This window comes from Argentina anserina, chromosome 2 (genome assembly GCF_933775445.1).
Source record: "Argentina anserina chromosome 2, drPotAnse1.1, whole genome shotgun sequence".
In the NCBI taxonomy this organism is placed as follows: Eukaryota; Viridiplantae; Streptophyta; class Magnoliopsida; order Rosales; family Rosaceae; genus Argentina; species Argentina anserina.
The window spans coordinates 30,072,629-30,098,409 of NC_065873.1; the positions used below are offsets into that span (position 1 = coordinate 30,072,629).

The 25,781-nt window shown below is 39.4% G+C and overlaps 5 protein-coding genes across 8 annotated transcripts; 3 read left to right on the forward strand and 2 right to left on the reverse strand.

Annotated features, from left to right (window-relative positions):
* The first annotated feature begins 7 nt into the window (after positions 1-7).
* Positions 8-25,463, forward strand: LOC126784678 (transmembrane 9 superfamily member 8). 2 transcript variants are annotated; one of them, XM_050510156.1, is made up of 8 exons: positions 8-11; positions 22,107-22,239; positions 22,803-22,967; positions 23,049-23,158; positions 23,241-23,349; positions 23,473-23,585; positions 23,693-23,846; positions 24,087-25,463. In XM_050510156.1, the coding sequence occupies exons 2-8, from the start codon at positions 22,123-22,125 to the stop codon at positions 25,242-25,244; spliced, it is 1,926 nt and encodes a 641-aa protein (XP_050366113.1). In that variant the 5' UTR covers positions 8-11; positions 22,107-22,122; the 3' UTR covers positions 25,245-25,463. The 2 variants fall into 2 exon arrangements, with proteins under 2 accessions (XP_050366113.1, XP_050366112.1); XM_050510155.1 differs by lacking the exon at positions 8-11 and having other exon boundaries at positions 22,048-22,239.
* LOC126784681 (protein POLAR LOCALIZATION DURING ASYMMETRIC DIVISION AND REDISTRIBUTION) lies at positions 1,270-2,928 on the forward strand. The gene is made up of 3 exons (XM_050510160.1): positions 1,270-1,702; positions 1,788-2,242; positions 2,334-2,928. The coding sequence occupies exons 1-3, from the start codon at positions 1,408-1,410 to the stop codon at positions 2,616-2,618; spliced, it is 1,035 nt and encodes a 344-aa protein (XP_050366117.1). The 5' UTR covers positions 1,270-1,407; the 3' UTR covers positions 2,619-2,928.
* On the forward strand, positions 5,172-7,264 carry LOC126784683 (chorismate mutase 2). Of its 3 annotated transcripts, none has more exons than XM_050510164.1 (6): positions 5,172-5,378; positions 5,606-5,834; positions 6,033-6,119; positions 6,291-6,434; positions 6,682-6,774; positions 6,870-7,264. In XM_050510164.1, exons 2-6 carry the CDS (start codon positions 5,628-5,630, stop codon positions 7,122-7,124), a joined length of 786 nt encoding a protein of 261 aa, XP_050366121.1. In that variant the 5' UTR covers positions 5,172-5,378; positions 5,606-5,627; the 3' UTR covers positions 7,125-7,264. The 3 variants fall into 3 exon arrangements, with proteins under 3 accessions (XP_050366121.1, XP_050366122.1, XP_050366123.1); XM_050510165.1 differs by having other exon boundaries at positions 5,612-5,834; XM_050510166.1 differs by having other exon boundaries at positions 5,615-5,834.
* Positions 7,593-11,162, reverse strand: LOC126784680 (3-hydroxyisobutyryl-CoA hydrolase-like protein 2, mitochondrial). The gene is made up of 14 exons (XM_050510159.1): positions 10,996-11,162; positions 10,829-10,909; positions 10,679-10,747; positions 10,461-10,524; positions 10,253-10,332; positions 9,840-9,923; positions 9,243-9,327; positions 9,033-9,118; positions 8,821-8,942; positions 8,504-8,564; positions 8,186-8,284; positions 8,003-8,104; positions 7,887-7,928; positions 7,593-7,786 (listed from the first exon to the last, which is right to left on the reverse strand). The coding sequence occupies exons 1-14, from the start codon at positions 11,110-11,112 to the stop codon at positions 7,664-7,666; spliced, it is 1,215 nt and encodes a 404-aa protein (XP_050366116.1). The 5' UTR covers positions 11,113-11,162; the 3' UTR covers positions 7,593-7,663.
* LOC126784679 (BTB/POZ domain-containing protein NPY1) lies at positions 11,537-16,555 on the reverse strand. Its single transcript, XM_050510158.1, has 4 exons — positions 15,751-16,555; positions 14,028-14,097; positions 12,661-13,839; positions 11,537-12,316 (listed from the first exon to the last, which is right to left on the reverse strand). Exons 1-4 carry the CDS (start codon positions 15,810-15,812, stop codon positions 11,783-11,785), a joined length of 1,845 nt encoding a protein of 614 aa, XP_050366115.1. The 5' UTR covers positions 15,813-16,555; the 3' UTR covers positions 11,537-11,782.
* Positions 25,464-25,781: the final 318 nt, after the last annotated feature.

Below are 25,781 nucleotides of genomic sequence, written 5' to 3' on the forward strand. Positions count from 1 at the left end.
GTCCTTCTCCACTTGAAGGGTACGTCATGTTGAAGCAAGAGAAACAGGTCGGATATGGCGATTTTGGTATAGTGGTATCGTTAAACAAACAAAACAAGAAGAGAGAGAGAGATAATAACTGGAAGAATGAAGGGGGATCTGGGCTTTGTCTCTCTTTCGCTCTGTGTTGTGTTGTTGTCTGTAGGTTACGAGCCAGGTGATGATGTGTCCTTTGATTTTCTTTAATTAATTTGGTTTCGCTTTTTCCCTTGCTTTACTTGCACGTGTGGTTTCTGTCAAACTTCTACTTTCTTCGCATCGAGCCATCGACACACTCGTATATAAATTATTATCCGCTCTTTAATTACTAGGCCGGCCCGTAAATGGGCTGAGACACCATGGTCCGACCTACAAGTAGCCAAGGACTGCCCAAGTTTTATCTCTCTATATTATTGGAGAAGAAGCAAATTATCTAATTCATATCATCAATCTTGACTTTAATTTGTGTTTGTAGAGCTCTATGTGTTACATCCTCTAACAGAAGAAATGTTGCCGGAAAATAGAGTTCGACAACAGATCGATGCAACTTTTAGTGAAAGAAACAAATGAATAGAACCGTTCAAATAAATAAATAAACAAATAAATTACAATGTAAACCAGTTTGCGTTAGAAGTTTCAATACGAAGTGCTCTAAAACCAGTTTGTCTTTGTATAAAATAATACAGTACCCTAATACCGTGTGTATATGAAGATTTAATTGAATATACTGATGGCACCGGACGTTTTTAAGTAAAGATGTCAAATGTGATCCCAAGTGGGGAGTAATTCACCACCTAAGTGGATACCTTAAAATGTTCCAAATGGTATGGTAAAAGTACATTGATATGAATTCGATTTCACACTAGTAAGCACTGTATAACCACCATAGAATGGAATATTAGTAAGATGTGATACCATAATTAACTAACTTCTGCATCTTCATTTGGCATACTTATATGATATTGTTCAAGATGGTTTATTTTGTTTGATTTGTAAACCGTTTGTGCTTATACATAGAATCACTCCATTAACTTTCCTAATTAATGGTATTAGTTGTTAGGTTGGTGGTGGATAATTCTTTTGTTTTTTTTGGTTGGTGCTGATAATTCCAAATCAATAAAGATTGATAATAATAATTAAAAAAAGAGAGGATGAGTACATTTGAAATTCGAAATTCAAAATTTAATCTTGAGAATTAAAATAAAATAAAGGGGTTTGATTATCAAATCCCGAATGAAAAAGAAGCAAAATCGGGTTGGGAATGATGATAAATACGAAAAATAGAGTGGAGTAATTGATAGAAATAAGCGGCGATTTCCCTCCAATTCGAAGGTGAAATTAAATCTGTCCGTTCAATCGGAGTTGATCGATCGCATTTAATTCCGAAAGATGCAGAAGAAGAACAAGGATGAGGAGGATGAGCCGTCCTCCTATATATACCCCGAGACTCGCCGCGTTCTTCGCATCGCTGATATTCTACTGATGGACGCAGACGAGTATGAACCCCGGAAACTCACCATGGCGCGGTGCACCACGCCGCCCCGGATCCTCTCTCGATGGTTCTCCGCTCTCAAGCGTCGTCGAACAACCAAAATTCACGCACGGAGCGACAAAGGCGGCGGCAACCAAATCGCCAGAGATACAAGGTGTTCGACAAATGGCCTCTACAGCGAGTGTCACAATGGTACGACTGACTCTGGTTCTCGTCGATTTACTTGTAATTCTCGTCGACTCTGGGTTTTCACATTTTCTTTAATCTAAATGGGCAGGGGAGCGGTGTGGTGTGGATTCGGGCTCGAGCTCGTTCAACTTGGGGGTGGCGTGTGGTTTGCTTTGTGTGATTGCTGCTGGTAAAAACGAACTGAGCAAGATGGTGGAACTGCGGACCCAAATGGAGTTGATTCTCCATAATGCCAAACAAGAATTGGGCAGTAAGCAGGTGGAGCCTAATAATAATGACATCAAGTTTACTTCTTTCTCCACCAATTTCCAACAACAAGCATCCACCTCTGCCTCTGGTAGCCAGTTTTCTCTCCAATCTGTTGCCGTCCGCCGCGACGAGTCATCTGATTTTGTTGGCAACCAAGGAGAAGGAGATGAATATGTGGCAGGAATGGGTGAATTAGAGGCAGAACTTCACGCCGAGTTAGAGAGACTGCAACTCCAATTGGATTCAGAAGATAGTTTCTCCATTCCAAGGTCCCCGCAGCAGCAAAGGCTAGAGGTACAGATTAAACCTGCAATACATACTTGCAAGTAAAAAAAAAAGGGACTTGATTGCATACTTGATGTCTGAATGTTGAAAAATGTGGCAGGAAATCGGATACATTGGTTCAAACCGCGGGGGAGTAGGAGACTCAGCCTCAACGGATTACAGCGATGAAATGCTGTGGGGCTGTGGAGTTGCTCCGCTTGAACTGGAGAGGAAATTACATCAAGTGCTGGAAACGAGACAAGAGGAGCGGATAAAAGAACTGGAAGATGCTTTAGAATGTGCAGAGCAGAAGCTGCAGGAGAAAGAAATAGAGGTATCATGGTGGAGAGACACAGCAAGACTAATGTCAGGCCATGAATCAGAACTTCCATATTCGCGTAATTAGGTGACATCCACATTGTACAGAGGTGAAGTAAGACCAAGCTGGCGGAGCCTATCGCATTATATGCAGGGATCAAAGTTTTCGTTTCGAAGAGTGTCTGTCCTAATATTTGAAGTGTAGCGGCAGACTAGCAGTGCGTGATATGTACGTAGCTAGTCATGATTATATCTTCTCTTTGTTTTTTGATCGAGAATGTATCAGCATAGTTTATTGCCTCACAATAATTCTGCATTGTAATACAAGCAGCTTTCATGTTGTTTTTCCATCTCAATTCTCAACGTAGTAGCTCGCAAGCCGCAGGCCATCACATAATTCCAGTGATTTACTTCCGGAAGCGTTTAATATGGGCCGAGTAATGTGCTGTTTGGTATTGGACTTGGATTTCTGCATCATTGGGCTTCTGATGATGATTCTGTGTAAACTAGCTTATTCCGTCTCTGATTTATAGTGACAGTTGATCATTTGCGTGCCCTAATTTGGTATTGAGAGGTGTCTTTTGAATGAGTAGTTTACTATGTTGCACGGATACGGCAGGCAGAGGCGTGTCGCTGTGTCCGACACGTCCCGACACGCCGATACGACACGATACGCCTTTTCGCCGTATCGGACACGCCACGTGGCGTATCGGAAAAAGTTGACTGTTGGACACGTTGACCGACACGTTGACCGACGTTTGAAACCTAAAAAACTCTCTCAGCCGTTCTGCTTCTCTTCTGGCTTTCTCCTTCTCCTTCCTTGCTGGCTTTCCCCTTGCATCTCCTTTCTCCCTCAGCCTCAGCCTCTGCCCTCTGCCTCAACCTCCAGCCCCTGCCTCCAGCCCCAGCCCCAGCCCCTGCCTCCTGCTACCTCCTGCCTCCAGCCCCAGCCCCAGCCTCAGCCCCTGCCTCCTGCCCCAGCCCCAGCCCCAGCCCCAGCCCCTGCCTCCTGCCTCCAGCCCCTGCCTCCAGCCCCAGCCCCTGCCTCCTGCCTCCTGCCCCAGCCCCTGCCTCCTGCCCCAGCCCCTGCCTCCTGCCTCCTGCCCCAACCCCTGCTCCCGCCCCCTGCCCCCTGCTCCCTGCTCCCTGCCTCAGCCTCCCTCAGCCTCAGCCTCAAGTCTCAAGCCTCCAGCTCCCAGCTCCCAGCCTCTGCCAGCGTAAGGTAATTCAATTTTTTTTAAAAAGTTTAGATTATTGAATGGGTGTTGATTGTTGAACTGTTGATATGATTTTAATGGGTAGTGTTTGATAGCTCAATTGGGTAGTGTACTAGTGTTTGATAGCTCAAGTCGAAGTAATTAGATGTGATGATTGAATTGTTGAATACTTTAATAGGATGAGTTCAAGTGCAGCATCAACGGAACCATCGTCCGAACGTAGTGTTAGTAGTACAATGTGGGATCTTGCGGGGGATGGCCATGAGTCATTGGTGGAGGAGAATGTGGATATGCTAGAGCTTGCAACTTTATCCCTTGATGAACCGGCATTAGAGAGGGTGATTTTCAATGATGAGATGAAGTCTTGAGGCCTAGCTATATGGAGGTAAATTATATTTGAATATTTGATCAATATGAGAAGATTTACTAGGTTCATATATAATTGGCTAGTTTTATCACTTGCATTTTGACTATTTGATGTTATTTCTTAAACATTATTATGCAATTGATAGATTTTACAACTTTATAATAGTATTGTTAATTTATTTTATATATCAAATTATATATAAATATTTTTTATTTGCCTTGTCGGAGCCGTGTCGAAAGATGAATTTTTGAGATTTTCCGTGTCGCCGTGTCGCGCCGTGTCGTGTCGCCGTGTCCGTGTCCGTGTCCATGCAACCTAGGTAGTTTATAGTGGTGAGGGAAGTGCTGGAGACACACAATACGTCATGATCATGGGCTGCAGCTTATTAATTGGTTTCCATCCCGTGTTGTGTATACTGTTTCAGCAATGCAGGGTCGCACAATAATGATATTTGATCCACTAACCCAAGTGGCTTTGGGTTGGTGGCCGAGTGGTCCTCGTAAAATTAATTATACGGACGTAGACGTTCTACGCCTTCTACTTTCACACCGGAGATTCTTGAGTCGTTATCATTAATAAATAGGACAGACTAAAAAAATCATTAATAAATAGGAATAAAAATAATTATTGAAGAAATTCAGAACACAATTTTTTCTAAATGCTAGAATTGCTAGCTTCATGCTTAACCAACAAAGATCTTGGTTTCACATTACACAATCCTGGCAGTTAAGACCTTAATAAAAAACGTGATCATGTCCTCTCTCTCATATCATAGGATAGGACATCTACAATCCGAGATGTTTCTTCTCTTTTGCAGAAGCATTTGCTCCAATACTAAATATGGAGTGGGTAAACCGCGTAACCCGTGTGGGGCTCCATCCACTTACCGACCCGCGCAAAGAAATTTAAGAAAAAGGAAATTGTGTGTAAGATTCGCACGCTAAGCCAAGCCCATGAGCCTAAGCAAAACCTTCACTTTACCCCACTAACCCATTTCTTATAAGAGAAGACAGAATCAACACCAGTATTAACACACCTTTTTTTGGTATTAACACACCTTGAAACCAAGGCTTTCTTCCCATTGCCGATCGCCGGCTCGCATTCTCCTCCTCTCAGTGTTTGACTTGGTCCGTTGATATCTCTTCTTCAAGGTCACAGTCTTGTCCTTACGGTTTTCTTTTATCTCCCTCCATCTGAAACAAATTAACTGCTATTTAGCTACCTCTGCCGGCTGTTCAACAATTTCAAACACTCCAATTCTAAGGTTGTTATTCGTTTTCATCTCTTAAATTAGTCTTCTCTTTCTTTCTTTATTTCACATACATGGCATCTATATATATATATATATATATATATATATATCTCACACTCCCAATCCCAAATTGCTTGATCAATACTAACAATTGATTAATCAAACTAAACAAAAATGGGTAGTTTGGGACTTGTTCTTCTTATTCTGGTTCTGGCTTTAACATCTATCAGCTGTTGCAGTTGCAGCAGACACATTCTGAATATGGCAGAAGCACCAAAGCAGCCAAACGAGTCGCTGACGCTCGAGAAGGTGAGACAGGCATTGATCAACCAAGAAGACATCATCGTGTTTAGGCTGATTGAGAGAGCCGCCTTCCCTCTCAACTCTCCCACCTACCACCGCAAATTTTCATCTTCTCCTTCTCTGTTTAACTTCATTGTTAAAGGCACCGAGGCCCTCCAATCTCAGGTAATTAACCAATCACATTGTGACCATGCATCTTTCTGCTCATTTCTTGGTTACATCATTAGTCTCACGTGAAATGTTTTGTTTGTTTCTTCATTTTCGCCATTTGGAGTTTCGTAAAATCCAAACTCACATTGTCTCTTCCATCTCATACGGTTTAATTGGTCTTTCAATAATATATATATGTTTGTGTTATTGCAGGCCGGTAGATATGTGATTCCTGAAGAACTTCCTTTTTTCCCAGAAAACTTACCTCCTTCATTGCTGCCGCCTCCTGCTGATTCACCGGTAATTCCTTACCTACTCACACAGTCTTCGTCTTTGTATTTGTATCTGTATTTGTCTTTGTCTTTGTCTCTTTGTGTCGGTTCATTTTTCTGTTCTGTCTCTGCCGCAGTACCTCTTCTCCTTTTTGATATGAGAAAAATTATATATTAAGTATCGTTCACGTATGTATAGGTATTGCATCCTGCTGCAGCTTCGATTAATCTTAATGAGAAGATATTGGATATATATTTGAAGCAATTGCTTCCTCTGTTTGCTGCTCCTGGTGATGATGGGAACTATGCATCAACTGCCTCCAGTGATCTTGATTGCTTACAGGTTTGTGCTACGGCGCTATAGTTTTTTCTATTGGTTGGGTTGGTAACATGGTCCTCCATAAAAGCTCCATTATTTGGCCCCATCGGAAGTTTCATTTTGCAAACTAGTGATGCTTTTATTCATACTTTTTATGGTTAGATTAGGAATCGTGCAAATAGTGTACTAGCTAGTGTTTCGCACTTGGGTGTTAGAGCATAAGCTGAGAGTTTGGTATTCAATACACTTGCTGCTGCTGCTGCTGCTGCAGGCAATCTCTAGAAGGATTCATTATGGATACTATGTTGCTGAGGTCAAATTCAGGGATGCCCCTCAAGATTATGAGCCTGCAATTCGTGCCAAGGTGTGATTCAATTTCATTATCATTTGGTTTTTCTACATTGTCAATGATCTAATGTAAGTAAAAGTATTGAACTGGTTGTTTCAACTTTGCTCCAGGATAGAGAAGGTCTGATGAAATTGTTGACGTTTACGGATGTGGAAGAGAAGGTGAAGAAGAGAGTTGAGAAGAAATCAATGATCTTTGGGCAAGAAGTGAGTCTTGACAGCGATCCTAACAGTCTAAAACAAAATGGAACTGTAAAGGGAAAATACAGGGTTGATCCATCCCTGGTGTCTCGCCTCTATGGAGAATGGGTTATGCCTCTCACAAAGGATGTTCAAGTTGAGTACCTCCTTAGACGCCTAGACTAGACACATTTTGACTATTAGATTACATCCATATTCAAGTCAAATCTCAGTCCAAACTTCGTATTGCTCACAAATTCAAGTGAGATGTAAGGGTCATGGACCTTCAAATATGAATAATTCAGACTTGTTAAATATGTTATTCATGATACTCGACTGATGAGAGAATAAACACACCAAGAAAAGATCAGAGAAAACAATATCATATCAGAAACCCAACTGCAAGTGTCTTAATTTATGCCCAAGGCCAGCTGTATGCCTGCAAATTTGACTGTAATAAACCCTTCAGGGAGTCCAGGGTTTCACGTGTAATTTTATTTTTATCTCATAGATAATAGTAAAACTTCATCCTTGAATTTGAGTGTGAAACTAGCTACTGGTCTTCAACAAATGATCTTCAGGTGTTTCAAAACAAGTAAATACAACATAGTTTCCAAGGATAATCTTAAAATGGACAAAAACTAGCTACGCTTGACATAGCATTGCAAAGTTTCTTCTTATCCTTCACGAGGCGTTGCACAAAATTCAGTATCCCCTTGTGTGAATCACTCTAGCGTAAATGGCTCTCGCGATGCAGTTGGCAACTCCAGCTCAGGCTCGACTTCATGGAGCGGAAAGAAGCAGTCAACCATGTCTTGAGACACTTCTTTCAAACTAGGAGGGTCCCACTGCAGATTGACATGGATTTAGTCATATAATCACAGCTTGAAAATGGGATAATAGAAAGTGAGGTTTACATTTCTGAGGACTATAAGTAGAGTGGATTACCTTGGGTGCAAAGTCCTTGTCCACTAATCTAGCCCGAACACCCTGTACAAAAACAAAAATCGATATGATGGCCATATGAAAAGATGCTCATAAAATTGTTCAAATAAAACCCCTACCTCACAGAAGTCACTTGAGACCCGTTTGGAAATTCCATTTAGGGAGGTATGGTATTCACGTGCCAGACATTGATGAAGAGATTCAAATCTGCCCTCACGTATCTGAATAACGGGTGACAGTTAGGCATACATACAAAATCAATACATTATAACTCCATAACATGCTAGGAAGATATAACTCACAGATCGTAAGGAAACTTTCAAACTCAAAGGGGAGGCTTCTTTTAGTTTCTTGAGGGCTGTTGTGCACCATTCATCATAAGAATCAGCAGCTTCCTTTTCCTGAGCGATTCATTAACTTTCTTATAAGATACAGTACCAAAGTAACTTCTGGAATATGTTTTAAGAATTACAAACCCAATTTATATTTTCAAGTTATATTTTATATCCCTGTCTAACATTCCTAGATGTAAGACTGCTGTAGGACAATGATAAAATCATTGGTAATTGAGTCCCCCAAACCCTAACGTATATACTGACCAAAAGTTTGGATTGTCTTACCAAAGCATCAACAATTTCCTCAACTGTGTCATGGCTGAAACATCTGTCAATCCCTTCAAGCCTGAGTCAACATGAAATTTGGAGATAAAGCAAGTCAGACAGATTGTATGTTCTGTACTTGTAAAAGCATGTTGTTATCGGTGAAGAATGAGAATACAACTTAAGCGCAGAGAAACTGTCCTAAGCCTCAAATTTAGAAACAAACCAAAGGATATATATAAGCTGATAAGGAAAAGGGAAAAAATTACTGTACACAAGATATCTATGGACAAGGGAGAAGAAAATTTCAGATCAAGAGATATGTGATAGAAAATTACTTCGCAAGTACACTCCTCCGGTCTAGATAAACAAGGTCACCATACTCAGCAAGAGATGCTTTAATAACAGATGGTTCGTCTGTAACCAATTTACCCAAGCGTTCTTCAACCATAGCTAGTTTCTGGCAGGAAGAATTTTGATGAACATCAGTTGCAGATAATTGAAAAATAGTGAAAGACAAGCAAAAGACTGAGGCGGAGAGAATACAAACTTCATTTGATGCATAATGTGTGGCAAGGCCACATGCAATCATCTCTACACCATTAAGCTTGTCCCCTGTAAGAGCCAAGTATTCTCCTGCACAAGTGAAGCAAAAAAGACGGGCAGTGAATGAAATTCTCTAGATGGTGTAAAAGATCTTGAACTTGAATTCTGATAAGGGCAGAAAATCTCCAATTCTATATGTATATGCATATGTTACCTAAGTAGCCAGGTAGATGAGAAAGATAATAAGAAGCTCCTGCATCAGGATGGAAACCTATTTGGGCCTCTGGATTGCAAAAGACCTGCAAGAGATTTGGCACATCAATAAGAAGTGACAAGCCCACAAATCACTTGAAAGATAGAAAAAAGTGCAGAACTTAATTCTATACAAAAAAATAAATAAATTGGAAGATGCTGAAGGTGAAAACATGCATAGAGAGGAGAGGAGTCTCCTATCACATACAATTACGCACATTTGCAAATGTACAAAAGTTAATTTCATACGGTTCAATAATGTATCTTGATCACAGAATATGTTCCACCATGTATGCATAGTGCATTTAAAACTTAGTAATGGAATCCCTAGCAGCTCTCTCTCATGAGTGGGACATTAGCATATCTCCAGATAATAAGTCTCTAAAGGTGTTTCACTACTACACATACTGACATATAGTTATAGTGAGATCTTGTACATTTCATATGTCTACACACAGAAAAGAAATCAACTACTTACAGGTTACAGGAAAAGGAAAAAAGAATAGTAAAAGAGAACCACTTGTAAAACTCATTCATTATGTAAGCAGCAGTAACATACAGTTTTATCAGTCACCACACGAAACATTCCTGGGAGTGAAATTCCAGCCCCAGCTCCCATAGTTATACCATCCAAGATAGCTACCTGCATGAATTCTGATTAAGTGATCATCAAAACACATTTTGGTTTGTCTAGGCATTTGATTGCACATTCATATGCTTGAACAGTTTCATATTTTTAGAGAAATAGTAACATGATTTATAGAACCGACTAAGCTCCACAGAAAAATATACCACTGTTGGTTGAAGAAAATGACATAATTCCACTTATATATACTGCTAAACTAGTAATAAGTACACTGTTTAAAAAAGTAATCAAATAGTTAGGTAGAAAGAACAACAGTGTCATCAGCATTATAATGTCCAACGGTTTCATATGATAGATGCACAAAGAAGTTCTTATCTGGTACGCACATGTGGCTTCAAGTATGTTCCTTGGATATATACAAACTTATACAATGTTTCAAAATACTTTGTGCATTCCTCAACATTCCCTGCACAAGGATAATAGAGACGGCACTGTCTAATGTTACAGAAGATTAAAAAGATCAAAACCAATTACTCTCGACTCTTGAGTTGAAAACTGATGGCAGATGAAGTAAAAGGAAAACCAAAAGTATACCTTGACTGACTAGTTGATAGAGGGTAACGGCATCTGCACCCGAACAGAAGGCTCTCCCATTACCCTTCAGATGAAGATGGCAAATGAGATTGGGTGTACCAAAGTCGAAGCATCAGGGCAGATTGATAGAATGTTACAAATGATTTGTGGATGTGCATAGAATGAAGTAAACTTGAGAGAATTAGAAAAAGCAGACAAGGCACAGAAGAAGAAAATACCTTCATCAAGACAAAACCAATATCCGGGTTATCTTCCCATGATTCATAGAGTCTCTTGAGGCGAGATACCTGAAAATGAACAATCCCAAAACATAAAAGCAGTTAGGGGCTGTATGAGCAAAACCAGAAAGCAACGAAAAGGAGACGGACCATAGCAGTATTGAGGGCATTGAGCGCAGATGGTCTATTGAGAATGGCTGCTCTTGATTTGATCCTTCCTTCAACCGCAACCTGATAGTTTAGATTGAATCGTTGTTAATAGAAGAGACAAATGCGTCCTGAAATGAAATCAAGTCAAGAGGGAGAGAGAGGGAGACCAGGTCTTGGATGTCGTCGTGGTGAAGTTGGGCATAGCTTGGCTGGGCGGAAAAGGCTCTGTGATGCTGATTCAAACATCTCCTGAAAGCTGCTTCTAAACTTTTGGCTCTCTGCATCTCTCTCTTCTTCTTCAAGATTGCGACTTCAGTCTCAGTCTCAGTTGGCCTCTTGACTCTTGAGTAAGCTAAAACCCTGTACCCCCGCACATTAAAGATCAATCACAGACGCTGTCAGCCGTCCGATCCTCACACTTATTTCTTAGGCCCAACTTACCCATAAGTTTTTTTTTTCCATATATTGCAGCTTATGCTTTTTATTATTGCTCCATAGCACATTAGAAAAAAAAATATTATAGTTGAAGGGGACCTGAAAGTTCAGTGAACTAGGATAAAGTCAACCCCTCAAATTTGAAACTTGAATGATAAGCATAAGCCAACTGTGTAGTTGTGTCTCATCCCATCTGATCCCTTGTAATGAGTGTTACTGTATTACCATCTCTGAAGTAAAAGCAAAATGTAAAGATTAGTAATTTATCACTTAATGGCTGATCAGTGATCTCTGATGAGCTCTTGACAAACGTGAAAGTGAACAGGCACTTAATTAGAGATGAAAGCAGATAATTTTACAATTTTGGTACCAAAAGATATCGATCAACTACATTGAGTGAACTCTGTTCCCTTTGAAATAATACTTGTGCCAGCCACAGAAAAGACCTACAACGATTTCTACCATTTTGTACACTTGGCAGTTGAATTTTCCTCACTTCATTCAAACAAGAAACCACTCTTAAGATATAGAATGCCTCCTGTGTCTCGATGAAACTGACTTGGAATCACCGGGTACTATAGAAGTTGGGCTCTGAGAACTCCCAGAAGTCTCCGAGCTCTTGTTTTCTACATGACCCCCCTTCCCCAAAGACCATAACTTATCAAATATCCTTCTTGACCTCGATGGCAACAACTGCGCACCACTTCTGCTGTTCTTGCTGTTCTTCTTACCCAGTTTCCCATTCTTCTGCAACTCCTCACTTACCTTCATTTGACTCAGCTGTTTTCCTAAAGGTTTGCAGTTTTCTTCTCCTGTCTTGTCGCATTCTTCATCCAAATTTGAGGTCGAACGTGAAGCATCAGATGGATGGTTGCTAAGGGACCGAGCAGCAGCTGAAGATCTCACCTGCTCAAAAAAGAGAACTTGGACTACAACCCGCAGTGGAAGCTGCTCGTTCTGTGCAGCATCCATGGATGCTTCCATTGTCAGTTTCTTGACATCCATTAATCCACATATTCTTTTCCTTTCAGCCTTTGTCAGACTAGGGTGCTCCTGGAGTCAGGCCAACTAATCAGTACTCAATCCAAAAATTCACAAAATTCTGAAAGAGGCATATGTTCCACGGAAATGCACTAAGTAGAAGTACAAAAGGGAATGCAAAGTTGCAAACACACATCAAACAGTTTGAATTAATAGTCATAAGAAATGTCAAGTTTAGAGACCCGTATCTACAATAACATTGATAAACCAATCCAACCTACTAGATAGGAGGAGTCAGGCATGCTGTGTACTAATATCTTCAAAGCACAACAAATATCTCACAAGAGAAGCTAAAAGCATGATGAAGCAACTATGAAAATAAATGAACCATGCGAGGACATGACATGAAAGCATACCTTCAGGTAGATGCCAATGGCTTTGTACAATCCATCGTGAATTGGCCTTGCTAACTCGGGAAGCGATTGTGACAAGTCTATGAAACTGCCAAGGTTAAGATTAGGGTCATGCGCAATTTCCGTAAGATACTCATCAATCAGTCTACCAACACCCACCAAGGATCCATGCCCCAAAATCAACTTATCAGTGCCCTTTTCATTCTTCCGAACAACATCCAAATCCCAGTTACTCTTTTCATGTATCATGAACCGATTCAAAATGGACTGAACCAATTCAACATCATAAATAGTAATTTGAGGAGACCGAGCAGGGATCAATAAATCACCAACACGAGCTTCATGTAACTTCAAACCAATCCTGTTCACCAGAACCCCCCTCAATGACTCATCTGCTCCAACCAAAGCACTAACTTTCAAAAGTTTCAGCAAGAAACTGCATGAACAACCCACACCTTTGTCAGATGGCAATAAGCATATAATAGTTTCTATAAGAGATTTGTTCCTCAGGGCATGATCATCAGAAACCAACACATCAACAGAATCTGGCAACCATCTAAGTGCATAAGTTTTCAGAGCCTCCCCAATAACTACACCATCCATTCTTCCTTTTGACTTCACAGCAATCATGACACGCTTGTAGAGATCAATATCTAGCTCACATATATCTTCGACCCACCAATCCCTTGGAATGCTTTCCATTTTTTCTCGATAATTAATTCCTTCTTCAACAATTTTATCAGGCTCTGCTAATTTGCGGTTGTATGTGTAGGACCAGCTGATATTTGCCGGATCTACAGAAGTTTTGGAAGCAATTGAATCTATGCATCTCCCAACAATCTTCAGATCCTCAGACAATGACAGAAGAGGTTTCGTGGTTTGGAGAACAATAATGGTATCTTTCCAGCTACGAAATATGCTTGAATTCAGAAAAACTTCGATTTTATATATAAGGTTACTGCGATCAACATCCTCAGTCATCTCCAGATACTCCGCCGCACAACGAGCAGCCACAACATTGTAAGCATTGAGAGTAACAGTCATTCCATAGCAAAATTTAGCACAAACTTCAAAAGAAATTGCCCCACCAGGGAAATCATCCATGCAGACTTCGACGACTTTATCCTCATTGGCTTTAGGTATGAGTTTTTGCAAGCGATTACTCTTGGACAGGAGAGGGAACTGGAAATACAAAGAGATGAGCAACACAAAACAGAATTAGCTTTGGTAGAGAAAACAATCACTAAATTTGGGGAGGAAATCTACCATCCAATCACTTTGTAAAATAGGAACATAAAAAGTGGGAATAGTCACAATCGTATATCACAACCAAAACAAATATAATGCTTTTGTAATAAGACATACTGTACCTTGTGAAGGTAAAATTGAACTTCCCCAACCTTTACAATGACATCGGATTCCAACTCAGATGTTACATATCTGCATGAGCATAGGAAGATAAAGTTAAGCCCAAAGAGTAGAAGACAATACAAACTATAAGAAATAATGCATATAGAGATTATTTTCAAAACTAGATGGCTTAATATGAGAGTACATGCACAACCGCCGATCCATATCAAAACAATTTTGAACAACATGGAGGGGCAAAACAGAGATGGCATACTCAAAGTATAGGTAAGGTATACCTTATTGCCTAAAGCTTCTAATAACAAGTGGCACATCAGACATTGCCAAAGTAGATTAACAGATTCATCTTATGTCTGGATATATATATATATATATATATATATATATATATATATATATATCAAAGAATTAGACTACAGAAAAGGAATGAGACATTGTTACAGTACTATGGAAATTATTACAATAACTAAACCTTTAACATCTATGTCAATAGATTGGTCAGCATATTTGCAAGATAATGTAATAGAGCTCCATTTCAAAAACTTCATGCTGTTTTAGGATTCAACATTTCCTCATGTCAGGCTACACAGCAACTTAGTGCTCGGCTTCAAAAGCTAATATATCGAAAGTCCAAGTTCCAAATCAGGATATGGAAATATATCTAATTTGAGCATGCTATAGCATAATGTCCAAAACCTCTTTGAATAAGAAAGCAAAAGGTCATGGCTTATAAGCATACTCAATTTTTCCTATTTCATATAAACTTGGCAAGATTAGCAAAAACTTACTGGTGGAATAAGACCACACTGGACTAAACAAATCCATGCTGTATTAATTTTTCATACTAAACAGGAGGATGTAGCTCTTTTACAGCCTAACAATGCAATTTGCATCTAGAAAACCATCACATGCAAAATCCGACAGTCTCAACCATTTTCACTTTTAATCGGATCAAAGGCGATCCGCCAGAAGATTAACATCCCATCTTTTATATTTGATGCAGATGCTACATGTTTATCGAAGAATCACCAAGGTGATCTTGTTTAAAGATTAAAAGAGAAGAAGATGCGAGAACATGGTTGATTGAACCAATGCAATGGTTAACAAGAAGAATTTGGAGTGTGATGATGATTAGAGAGGATGGTGATCACATACGATATGAGTGATATGACTTTACCACATTTGGACCACAAAGACAAACTCAAGAAGAAAAAAAAAAAAGGACATTCCGTTGCTGGACCACCTCCTGAAAGGCCTTTGACACCCCAATCTCCCTTTTACCATACTGTCAATGCCTACACTTCAGAGATACAAAAAGAAGACAATGATAATAACATCACGAACGCCCATGTGCCTTTCTCTTACTTTGATTTCTCCATGTCCTTCATATCCAAACTGAAGAACCTTTCTTTCTGTAGTTATCATCGCCGATTCAATGGAAGAATTAATCACTTGCAACAATGAATGAGTGCATAACCAGACAATGAAGACCTCACACATATTCGGATTTGGATTGACAACCAAGAAGGACCGAATTTAACTACTTATGGAGGAAGATAAGACCTAAAACTGGGGATCCAAGAAATGCATCGAAGCCGAGAGGCAAAGAACACAGATTATGCTAAAAAGAAGGTTTTTTTATGAGAATAGCAGAACAGAGTGAGTTTATTTGAGTAGGAGATTGAATTCGATCAAGTGGGCAGAAAGAAGATGAAGTATTTATACCTGATCGACTTGCCATCAGCTCGAAACGCATCAGGCTTGGACCCTAGCTTCATAAACTTCATTTTCACACCCAAAATGCCTTGAGAAGAGTGGTGCGCTACTCCAACACGGCCACAGTTTCGTCGGAATGCGGCAAATGCCGAGTTTCTGTCTCTCGCTCTCGGCTTTGAAGACCAGAAATGGATTTTGGAGTTAAGAGGAGGCCCTCTCTGTCCTCTTTGTTTCTTGTAGCGCCTGTGTTTCTCCCTAGAACACGCAACCTGAAGAGAGGAGAAGACTATAAATGTTTGGACCGAGAGCGAGAGCGAGACTGGGAGACTGAGACAATGTCTGGTGCGGCCTTAGATACCACCAGCACCACCACAGCCTCGAGCTTGGTGCTGTTCCCATTCATTTCTTCCAAGCCTTTATGATGACATTGATGACGCTCTACACAAATACCAAACTCCCCACCTTGATTTTCTACAGCAGAGGAGGTGATTGTTGTAATTTTGCATCAACGGCAAGGGTACACTTAGAGATCAGACAGCAGCCCATTTCATATCATAAATTCTCGCCGCCTTTGCTTTAAATCAACCCTGATCCTCTGAAGATCTTCTTCTCCTTTCTTATTCTTTAAAGGCGCAAATCTCAATGACTCCCTTCCATCTCTCTTCTTCTTCTTCTTCTACGTACGTGGTGATCCTTATTTCATATCTCATCGGTTTGGCTCTGACGCACTTGTCTCCTTTTTCCTTTCCTTTCCTTTCTCTCTCCTCCTCCTCGTCCTGCAATTTTGCAGCGGAATTAGAGAGAGAATGCGAGTAGGGGGACTGTGTTCCAGGGCCTCAGATGACTTTCTAACTAGCTCTCATGCCGTTAAAGCACGCCACCCTTAATGGACTATCCTACCCCTCATTTCTCTCTTTTTTACCTCTGCTGTCTCTCCGTCGTCTTACACGCCGGAGCCGGAGAGGTTGTCTTACGCGCCTCCTCACGTGAGAATGAATGATGTAACCACCGTTGGACGCGTAGCTTAAAATCTTAGATTGACAATTACGTTTGACTTTTCTTCCATATCCGTATATAGTCAATACTCAATAGTACTATCACTACTATGCTAACCGAGGAGGGTTTTGGGTTAACTTGCCTATTTCCCGGATGATTACACCGATTGTGCCTCAACTTTACGTCAAAGTTCTCATTTGCGCCACTGATTTTCCATTTGAGTTAATTTGATTCCACACAGGATGAATGCTTGCTAGCTAGATCGATTTGGCATTGCTCAATCATTGCACGTTTTACATTGATTTAGTGCATTGATAGATCCATCACCTTACTGATTATTTACTGCTGAATCGATCAAGTGCAACTTACTCGTTCATATCATTAACTAGCTATATATAGAATCTAAGAACGCCAGAAGCTGTGTATATATGGGGACTGTTGACATAGGCTTATGCCCGTCATAATTAGCACAACTATCAGCGCATTAAGGCTAATATATAGCACAGTCTTACAATATTAACAACGAGTCAGCCGCACTAGCTACGCAATGGGCCTCCCTGCGGCCCAAACTGACTACGGACACGCCCTCACGCGCATCTCAAAGAAGATTCTAGGAAACACTTTAATCGGACCTCGTCCCACACCGAAAAATAGGTAAATGATCTACCTCAACTTAACAATAAAATGTCAAACTATTGACCTCAAAAGGTAAGTACACTACATCTTTCACTGTTACTCTGCATAAACTACATCATCCTAACTTGAGCGTGGGAGAGTCGAAGACCACGCCACTGTGGTTTCTACTTTAACGATGTGTGCCACCTGTGACATGGAAAGAGACAGGGAGTACGGCGTATCTCATCCACAAGGACTACGACGTACTAAATCAAGTATTATCACTACATTAACATTGGCGCCGTTTGTATGAACATGTGAACAAACTTCTGATAACCAAGAGTCTGAATAATGAAATATTCTCGACATCGTGCGGCTGTTATTGCATCGTAAATATGGTGAGAGAACTAATATTGATTGTAAGTAACAGGAAATTATATGCATAGTTGATCTGAAAATATGTGAATTATATGTGTCACAAGACTTGCGGGCTTTATGCTAGTACATTATCGACCCCTATCATTTTACTCATCAATTTGCTATCTGAACCATGTCTCTGATCCCTGGGTTTTATATACATGCATGTTTTATATCGGATTTGTGTTTATATATCTACTTAGGTATGATCAATGGTCTAAATATCGTTTTCGTTATCGTATCGGTCGAGAAGTAAAACGATATATCGGAGATATATCGGTTTTATCGAATTTGCTTATTTTCAATAAATTTTATAAAATTATACTTTAATATGTACCAAATAAACTAAAAAAACGGTACTAAGTAAACTAAAGAAAATAAATACTTGATTTTGTAACAATTAAAGTACACAAACGACATCTAATAATAAAAATAGGTATTTAAGAATGATTATTTATACTTGAAATCCATCATATATATTTAAAATATATATAAATTAAAAATATATATGAAAAAATGAAAAATATATATAAGTTTTTTTTTAAAAAGAGGAAATAAATATTAAAAAATTAAACAAAAATTGAAAAAATAATTTAAAAAATCAAAGTTTAACCGATATTTGACCGTTGACCATCATTTCTGCGTTGACCGATAAATTTTGACCGATATGCCCTTATCGTATCAGATTCGAAATATCGGCGATATATCCGATATTTCGAACACTGGGTATGATATATATTTATATAGGCATGGTCCCTGCTAATATGTCGTCAGTGCATGCATATATTCGAGCCAAATGTAATAACTAATTATTTGGTAAATCAGTTTATGTCCTAAATTTATGAATTTCAATATAATTTTTAAATAAATTATAAAAGCGGTAAAATGAAGATTTTAAAAACTCCTGGTGATTAAGCGGAAGTAAATTTGCGGACCACCATTTTTGTACTTATTTTGTGTCCACATTTTTAAACTCATTGTATATGTTTTTTTTCAACTCATATTTAAATAATAATTAAATAATAAAACACATGTCATTAAAATGATGAACACAAAATAAATACAAAAATAGTAGTCATTAAATTTGTTTTCGTGAGGAGCGGAACTGCAGTAGCGAGCGGAGGGACCTTTAAATTGAATTCGGTGAACAGAACGACAAGCTAGCTACGTACTCTAAGCTTTGAACAGATCGAGTCATCGACCATCAGATACAGAACTGCATACAGAGAGAGAGAGAGGAGAGAGCGCTATGCTGTACTAATTAATCCTTTCACATCTTTACAGCTGCTGCTTCATCATTGTTCGTACCACTCTCAACTACTTATGCATCTTTTTCCCAAGCTTCAATGATCGATCGTTTCCTCTTATCAATATTTAATATGTTTACAGGTGTCATCAATTATGGCAGTATCAACGTACATGCCGGGGATTGAACTAGCTAGTTAGCCAAGTCTGTCATTTCAAAGTATATATATATTCATGCATGCCTGTACGATAATTAGCAAAGTAAAGGAGGTTAAATTAGTTAGCAAGCTCTTCGAAACCAGCTCCATCATTACAGACTTGTAACCATATTTCCAAGCTCACATATCTTTTCAATCTCATTCGATCACATGCTTGCAGTTTCACAAGATTACATATATTATACGCATCAATGCATGCTTGTTTTCGCTCAATATCCGAATGTGTATATTGACTAGTTTGTGAAGTAAAACTTGATGGGATATAGTTTATAATGTTTATCATATACCATGCATGATAATCAACTTAATTGAACGGCTACTGTATATTATAATATAATAAGTTAAAGTAAGAAAACATGGTATATGATGGGGGACAATTAATTGGGTAGTAGGGTCGAGATAAGGACGATGAGCACCAATCTACTATTGCTGTGGTTGATATACACATTTATTTTTGCTAGTTTGCTTGGCAAATTATCATGTTACAGCCATTGCATGGTGGACCATATAACTGTCTGTATGCTTCAAACAAACCATTCGGATTATCGTGTACATGTTTTACCTACAAGAAAGTCGCGTTGCGACTTTGCAAGTTTGGGTGATATATATGCATGGATTGCATGCGTAAGTGTTAGGGTCCCAGTTATCCGATCTTAAAATTGAGCTCGACATCGACCAACCTTCAATGCCTCTACGAACTCGATCACTACGCAAGCATACTTAAGACCTGATCAAGTCACTCGATCAATAAAGATAGCTAATCGACAATTAGAAATAAAATGTTCTATATACATGTCATGAAGTAAATTATGAAATTGACCTGGCAACACCAGTATTACAAAGAAAATATCCATAACATCGAATAAAGTATATTTACTATTTCCTGATTTTGCAACGATGCCATGCAGATGGATGGTTCAGAAGAGCCGAAGAAACCAACCAGCAGTTAGGAATAGCAGGTAAGGGCTGCATGCATGTCTCATGTCTGTCACTTTCATGGTCGTGGGATTTAAGCACTGAAAATGACTTGCGTAATCATCTTCTACATGCACCGCTGCACAAGTAGAACGTCCACTTCTAGTTATTTACTCGTTTGAAACATGCGCGCTTATTCAATCTGATCAAGTCAAAGGATTGATAGGAACAACCTTCAAAGGGTTCAAGAGTTTCTAGTGTTTTGGGCTCATAATTAACAACTGACCGAAAATATGAGCACCAAATAAAGAGCCCAACTTTCGTATACAAACACGGCCCTGGTGACGGGGTCTGGCCAGTTCAGATCTGGCGTGGGAGGAAACAAGAGTCAGCTGCCTTACCATTTCGGTGGTGGTGTCGATCCGGCGAAAGAGGTTGTGGATTGCGGTCTTGGTTTTCCAGTTTTTGTGGTCCTTTTTTTGTGTGTGAAAGAGACAATTTATTTATTTATTAAAACCAATAGAAAGATTACATTATAAAGTACTTCTCAAATCTCAATAGTAAAACTAGACTCACCACTCTTTCATACCACCATCTCTAGTTATAGAACTATCGTTGGAAATGGAAATGACGTACATGAGATAAGAAAGGCCAATCCCGGCGGTTCGTTTTTAGCTTATGAAACAACATGATTTTCTAGGAGTTTGATTCTCTAGCAACAGTCAATGTGATTGAAGAGCTAGCACATCAAACATTAGCTTGACATCACCCTCAACTAGCAAGTCTTGAGAAGTGATTAAGTAATGTTGAAGACCATGTATGAGAGCAAAAGCTTTAGTAGTGAGCACTGGCAACAATAGTTGACCAAAACAATAAAGCTTGAACGACTATAAAACCAGCAACAGTTCCTTACTATAAATGAAAGTATTATAACGATTCGAGATTGGAGGAGAATTTGCATAGAGAAAAAGATGAACGAATTGACAACTTGAAGAGCAACATAACGAGGATCAAATGGCGGTTGGAGGAAATGTCAATCAAATGGCCCGTTAAGAGCTCTCCAAATGGAATAACAGAGGTAAATGAGAAGGGCTAGTAGTTGAAATAGCAGGCCCGATCTTTACAAAATTAGTAATTGCCTTGTTGGTCTTGGATCATGAGATATAACTTGGACTTACGTATCAAGATGTAAGTGTCATCATTTGGCCTGTGGGTAGCCCAGCCCAAGGCCCAGTCAAAGCCTCAGTTCGGCCCGTTGGAGCTCATAAGGCCAAAACACAGTCCGGTATTAAAAAGTCTGATAAAAAACCCGTCCAAAGTCTATTTATTTTTAAAATTAATAATTATATATGTATTTATTTGTTGTATATCTTAATTAGTTAAATTATTTAGTTATATTTCTTATTTTTGTATATTATATTTAGTTAACCATATCCTATTTTTTTTTCATTTTTTTATAAAAACATAAACATTATATATAAATATGGTGGGCCTGGCCCGCAAAACTTGTAAGGCTGGGACTAATGGATAACTCATAGACCTCGATTTTATTAATAAGCCCGGCCTAAAAAATTTAAAAAAAAATTGTCAAGATCTAACCCGGTCCATTGCCGACCCTTACCAAGATGGCATATTAATTGGGGTATTCATACGGTATCCACGTACAACTTGAAGTTTACAGAAAGTGGAATTGTGGAATGAGCAAAATCCAGCTTAAAAGGAAAGGGGCTTATATCACTAGTGTATCTATGGGCTTGGGTCGGGCCTTGTGCAATGAGTATCTATGGGCTGAAGCGAAGTGTCACCGACACTGCGCACCAGATCTAACCCGGAGACTATTCTCGTATATTTTTCAATTCTTCACCAATAACTTACTGTTAAATTACAATTTTACGCAACACGAAGCGACCCACAAATACCAAACCAATCTCCAGATCTAGGCCTTCCTTCTCTATTCTCTTCTCTTCTCTCGGCCATGGAGTCTCATCCACGCCGATCACTCCTCCTCTCCATCTCTGCCGTCTTTCTACTGCTCATCCATGGCGCCAATTCCTTCTACCTCCCTGGCGTCGCTCCCGAGGACTTCACCAAGGTCAGCTCTTACTCTCTCTGCTATCTATTTCTGATTCCTTTACAATTTCTATACGCATCTGCATCAACCAACTGATCTGTCTATTCGATTATTGGATCTATTAGTCGAGTCGAGTAAAATGAACTGATTATGTTGCTCTCTTTGTTTGCTCTCGAGAGATTTTGTGGATTGATTCGAATTTATCGTCGGTTTAGCTATAGTTTACGTTTAAACCTCTGAGAGTCATACGTTTTTGATCTGTGTATTCCATGTTCTACTGTTATGCTTGAGCTGTCCTTCAGGATTAGTTTAATGCGTGAAACAATGTGATTGATAGAGTCCTTTGCTGCTAAAACTACGCATCGGATCGATGTTGGCCATAGCTGCCACAGATCCGGATACGTATTAGATTACTGCGATAAGAAGCTTGTCATTTGAGTTTACTAGAGTTCCAAAGCTGCTTATTTAATCACTGAGCTATTTCTTTCTACGTAGATCAGCTATTTGCATTTGCTTTACTTAGCTTTAAGTACAAGACTGAAAGAAGATGACTCACTCACAATGCTCTGATATTCTCTATGCAGGGTGATGATCTCAAAGTGAAAGTGAACAAATTGTCATCCACAAAGACTCAGCTTCCTTACTCATATTACTCTCTCCCTTACTGTAAGCCCGATAAAATTCTCGACAGTGCAGAGAATCTTGGTGAAGTGCTTCGTGGTGATCGCATTGAGAACTCACCCTATGTGGTAGGTGAAATTATATTTGTAGCTCTAAAGCTGCTAGTTCCTATTACATCTCTGACTTTATGTGTGTATGAATATTTGCAGTTTAAAATGCGGGAGCCGCAGATGTGCAATATTGTCTGTCGATTTACACCTGATGCTAAAACTGTAAAGCAGTTTAAAGAGAAGATAGATGATGAGTATCGGGTGAACATGTATGTACTTTTCAGAAACTTCTTTTCATAACATATTTTACTGAATAGGCATATCATAACGTATCCCCTTTCCCAATGATAGGATCCTTGATAATCTGCCTCTAGTTGTTCCCATTCAAAGGCCTGATCAGGAATCTCCTACCGTTTATCAGCTTGGCTTTCACATCGGGCTTAAAGGCCATTATGCTGGGGTATATGAATAATTGTTGGCACATAACAATTTTTTTATTAATATTTTGTAAAAAAAAAAAAAGATTTGTGGATGACTCGTTTTTCCGGTATCTTATATGCTCAAATTATGTTTTTATGCTCAGAGCAAGGAAGAAAAATATTTTATCCACAACCACTTGGCATTTACTGTCAAGTTTCACAGAGATTTGCAAACTGAAACTGCAAGAATTGTGGGATTTGAGGTGAAGCCATTCAGGTAAGGTTTTTCTGGATACTTTTATCTTACTAAATTATCCTTCTTGTCGAAGTTTCTTTGGCAATATCAGTTGATGATATGTTTGGCTGGTTGTTCAATCTGTTCAGTGTTAAACATGAATATGAAGGGAAGTGGAATGACGCGAAGACCCGTCTAACTACTTGTGACCCTCATTCCAAACACACGGTTGTTAATTCAAACTCTCCTCAAGAAGTTGCTGAGAAACAAGAAATCATATTCACTTATGATGTTGATTTCCAGGTGAGCTACTTAATTCACTACATTACTTTTGGCATCTTTGATTTGTACAGAAGCCTGAATGGACAATCCCTAAATCATCAAACATTAACTCCCTTTTTGTCATGTGTTTTACATGTTTATTTTCTGTCAAATGTCCCTTTGAACAGAATATGGTATAGCCCTCATGTAAGTGCAGCGTGGACATCTATTCATATTCTCCCGCTGTTAATAATCTCCTTTCTTTTCATGTGTATTCTTTAGGAGAGTGACGTAAAGTGGGCTTCTAGATGGGATGCTTATCTGTTAATGAGTGATGACCAAATTCACTGGTTTTCAATTGTCAACTCATTGATGATTGTCCTCTTTCTTTCGGGGATGGTAGCTATGATAATGTTAAGAACACTCTACCGTGACATCTCCAAGTATAATGAACTTGAGACCCAGGAAGAAGCACAGGAAGAGACCGGATGGAAGCTTGTGCATGGAGATGTTTTCAGGGCTCCAAGTAATTCAGATTTGCTCTGTGTATATGTGGGAACTGGGGTTCAATTCTTTGGGATGATACTTGTGACAATGATCTTTGCTGTCCTTGGTTTTCTCTCCCCTTCTAACCGAGGTGGTCTTATGACGGCAATGCTTTTGCTTTATGTCTTCATGGGCCTTTTTGCTGGTTATGCGTCTGCTCGCTTATACAAAATGTTTAAAGGAACAGAATGGAAGAAAATCGCTTTCAGGACTGCAGTATTGTTCCCAGCAGCCGTGTCTGCCATTTTCATAGTTCTAAACACACTGGTTTGGGGTCAGAAATCATCTGGAGCTGTGCCATTTGGTACGATGTTTGCCCTGGTCTTCCTGTGGTTTGGGATCTCAGTCCCACTTGTATTTGTTGGGGCCTATGTTGGGTTCAAGAAGCCAGCACTTGAAGACCCTGTTAAGACAAACAAGATCCCAAGGCAGATCCCAGAACAGGCTTGGTACATGAACCCAGTGTTCTCGATTCTTATCGGAGGAATCCTCCCATTTGGAGCAGTTTTCATTGAACTGTTCTTCATTTTGACTTCAATATGGCTGAACCAGTTCTACTACATCTTTGGTTTCCTCTTCTTGGTCTTCGCCATCCTCATTGTCACTTGTGCTGAGATAACCATTGTGCTTTGCTACTTCCAGTTGTGCAGTGAGGATTACTTGTGGTGGTGGAGATCATACCTGACATCAGGTTCATCAGCCCTGTACCTCTTCCTTTATGCTACGTTCTACTTCTTCACAAAGCTTGAAATCTCAAAGTTGGTCTCTGCGATGTTATACTTTGGTTACATGCTTATTGCTTCTTATGCATTCTTTGTGGTGACTGGTACGATTGGGTTCTATGCGTGCTTTTGGTTCACGAGACTCATCTACTCGTCTGTGAAAATTGACTGAACAAATGCACTTGGGGCTTTTTGTTGAAGCCCGTGTCCCTGGAAGGTGCAACACATATGTTACTAGTGTAAGATTTTGAAATTAACTTTGGATTGTGCTTCCAAATGTATCCTATTATTGCTCAATTTTGAACTCGACAAAGCCGTCAAAGGCCATACTTCTGTTTAGAGTATATTTTAATGTTGTTTATTTGTCAAGAATTCATGTCAGTTGTTAGTACCTTGTTGATTTTCATATCTGTATTTGATGGTGAGTTTCAAGGTAGAGGTTGTAATGTTGTTTTCCTTTGTAGGCAGGGGGATAGTGATACGTATTATGTTTTGTGAACAAATAAATTAAGAACAAAGATGCAACTCATGCAAGTTCCTCATAGTAGGACGTTCTCACCCAGCTTTCGAGATCATTTAGTATCTGTGTTCAAAGTATACAAGTACTTGCTAAATAGCTTCAACAACTAAGCTTGCACAGCCATTTAAAACATGAAAGGGCAAGCTGAATTATTATTGTGTTGTGCACGAATTAACAAGGATTACAACA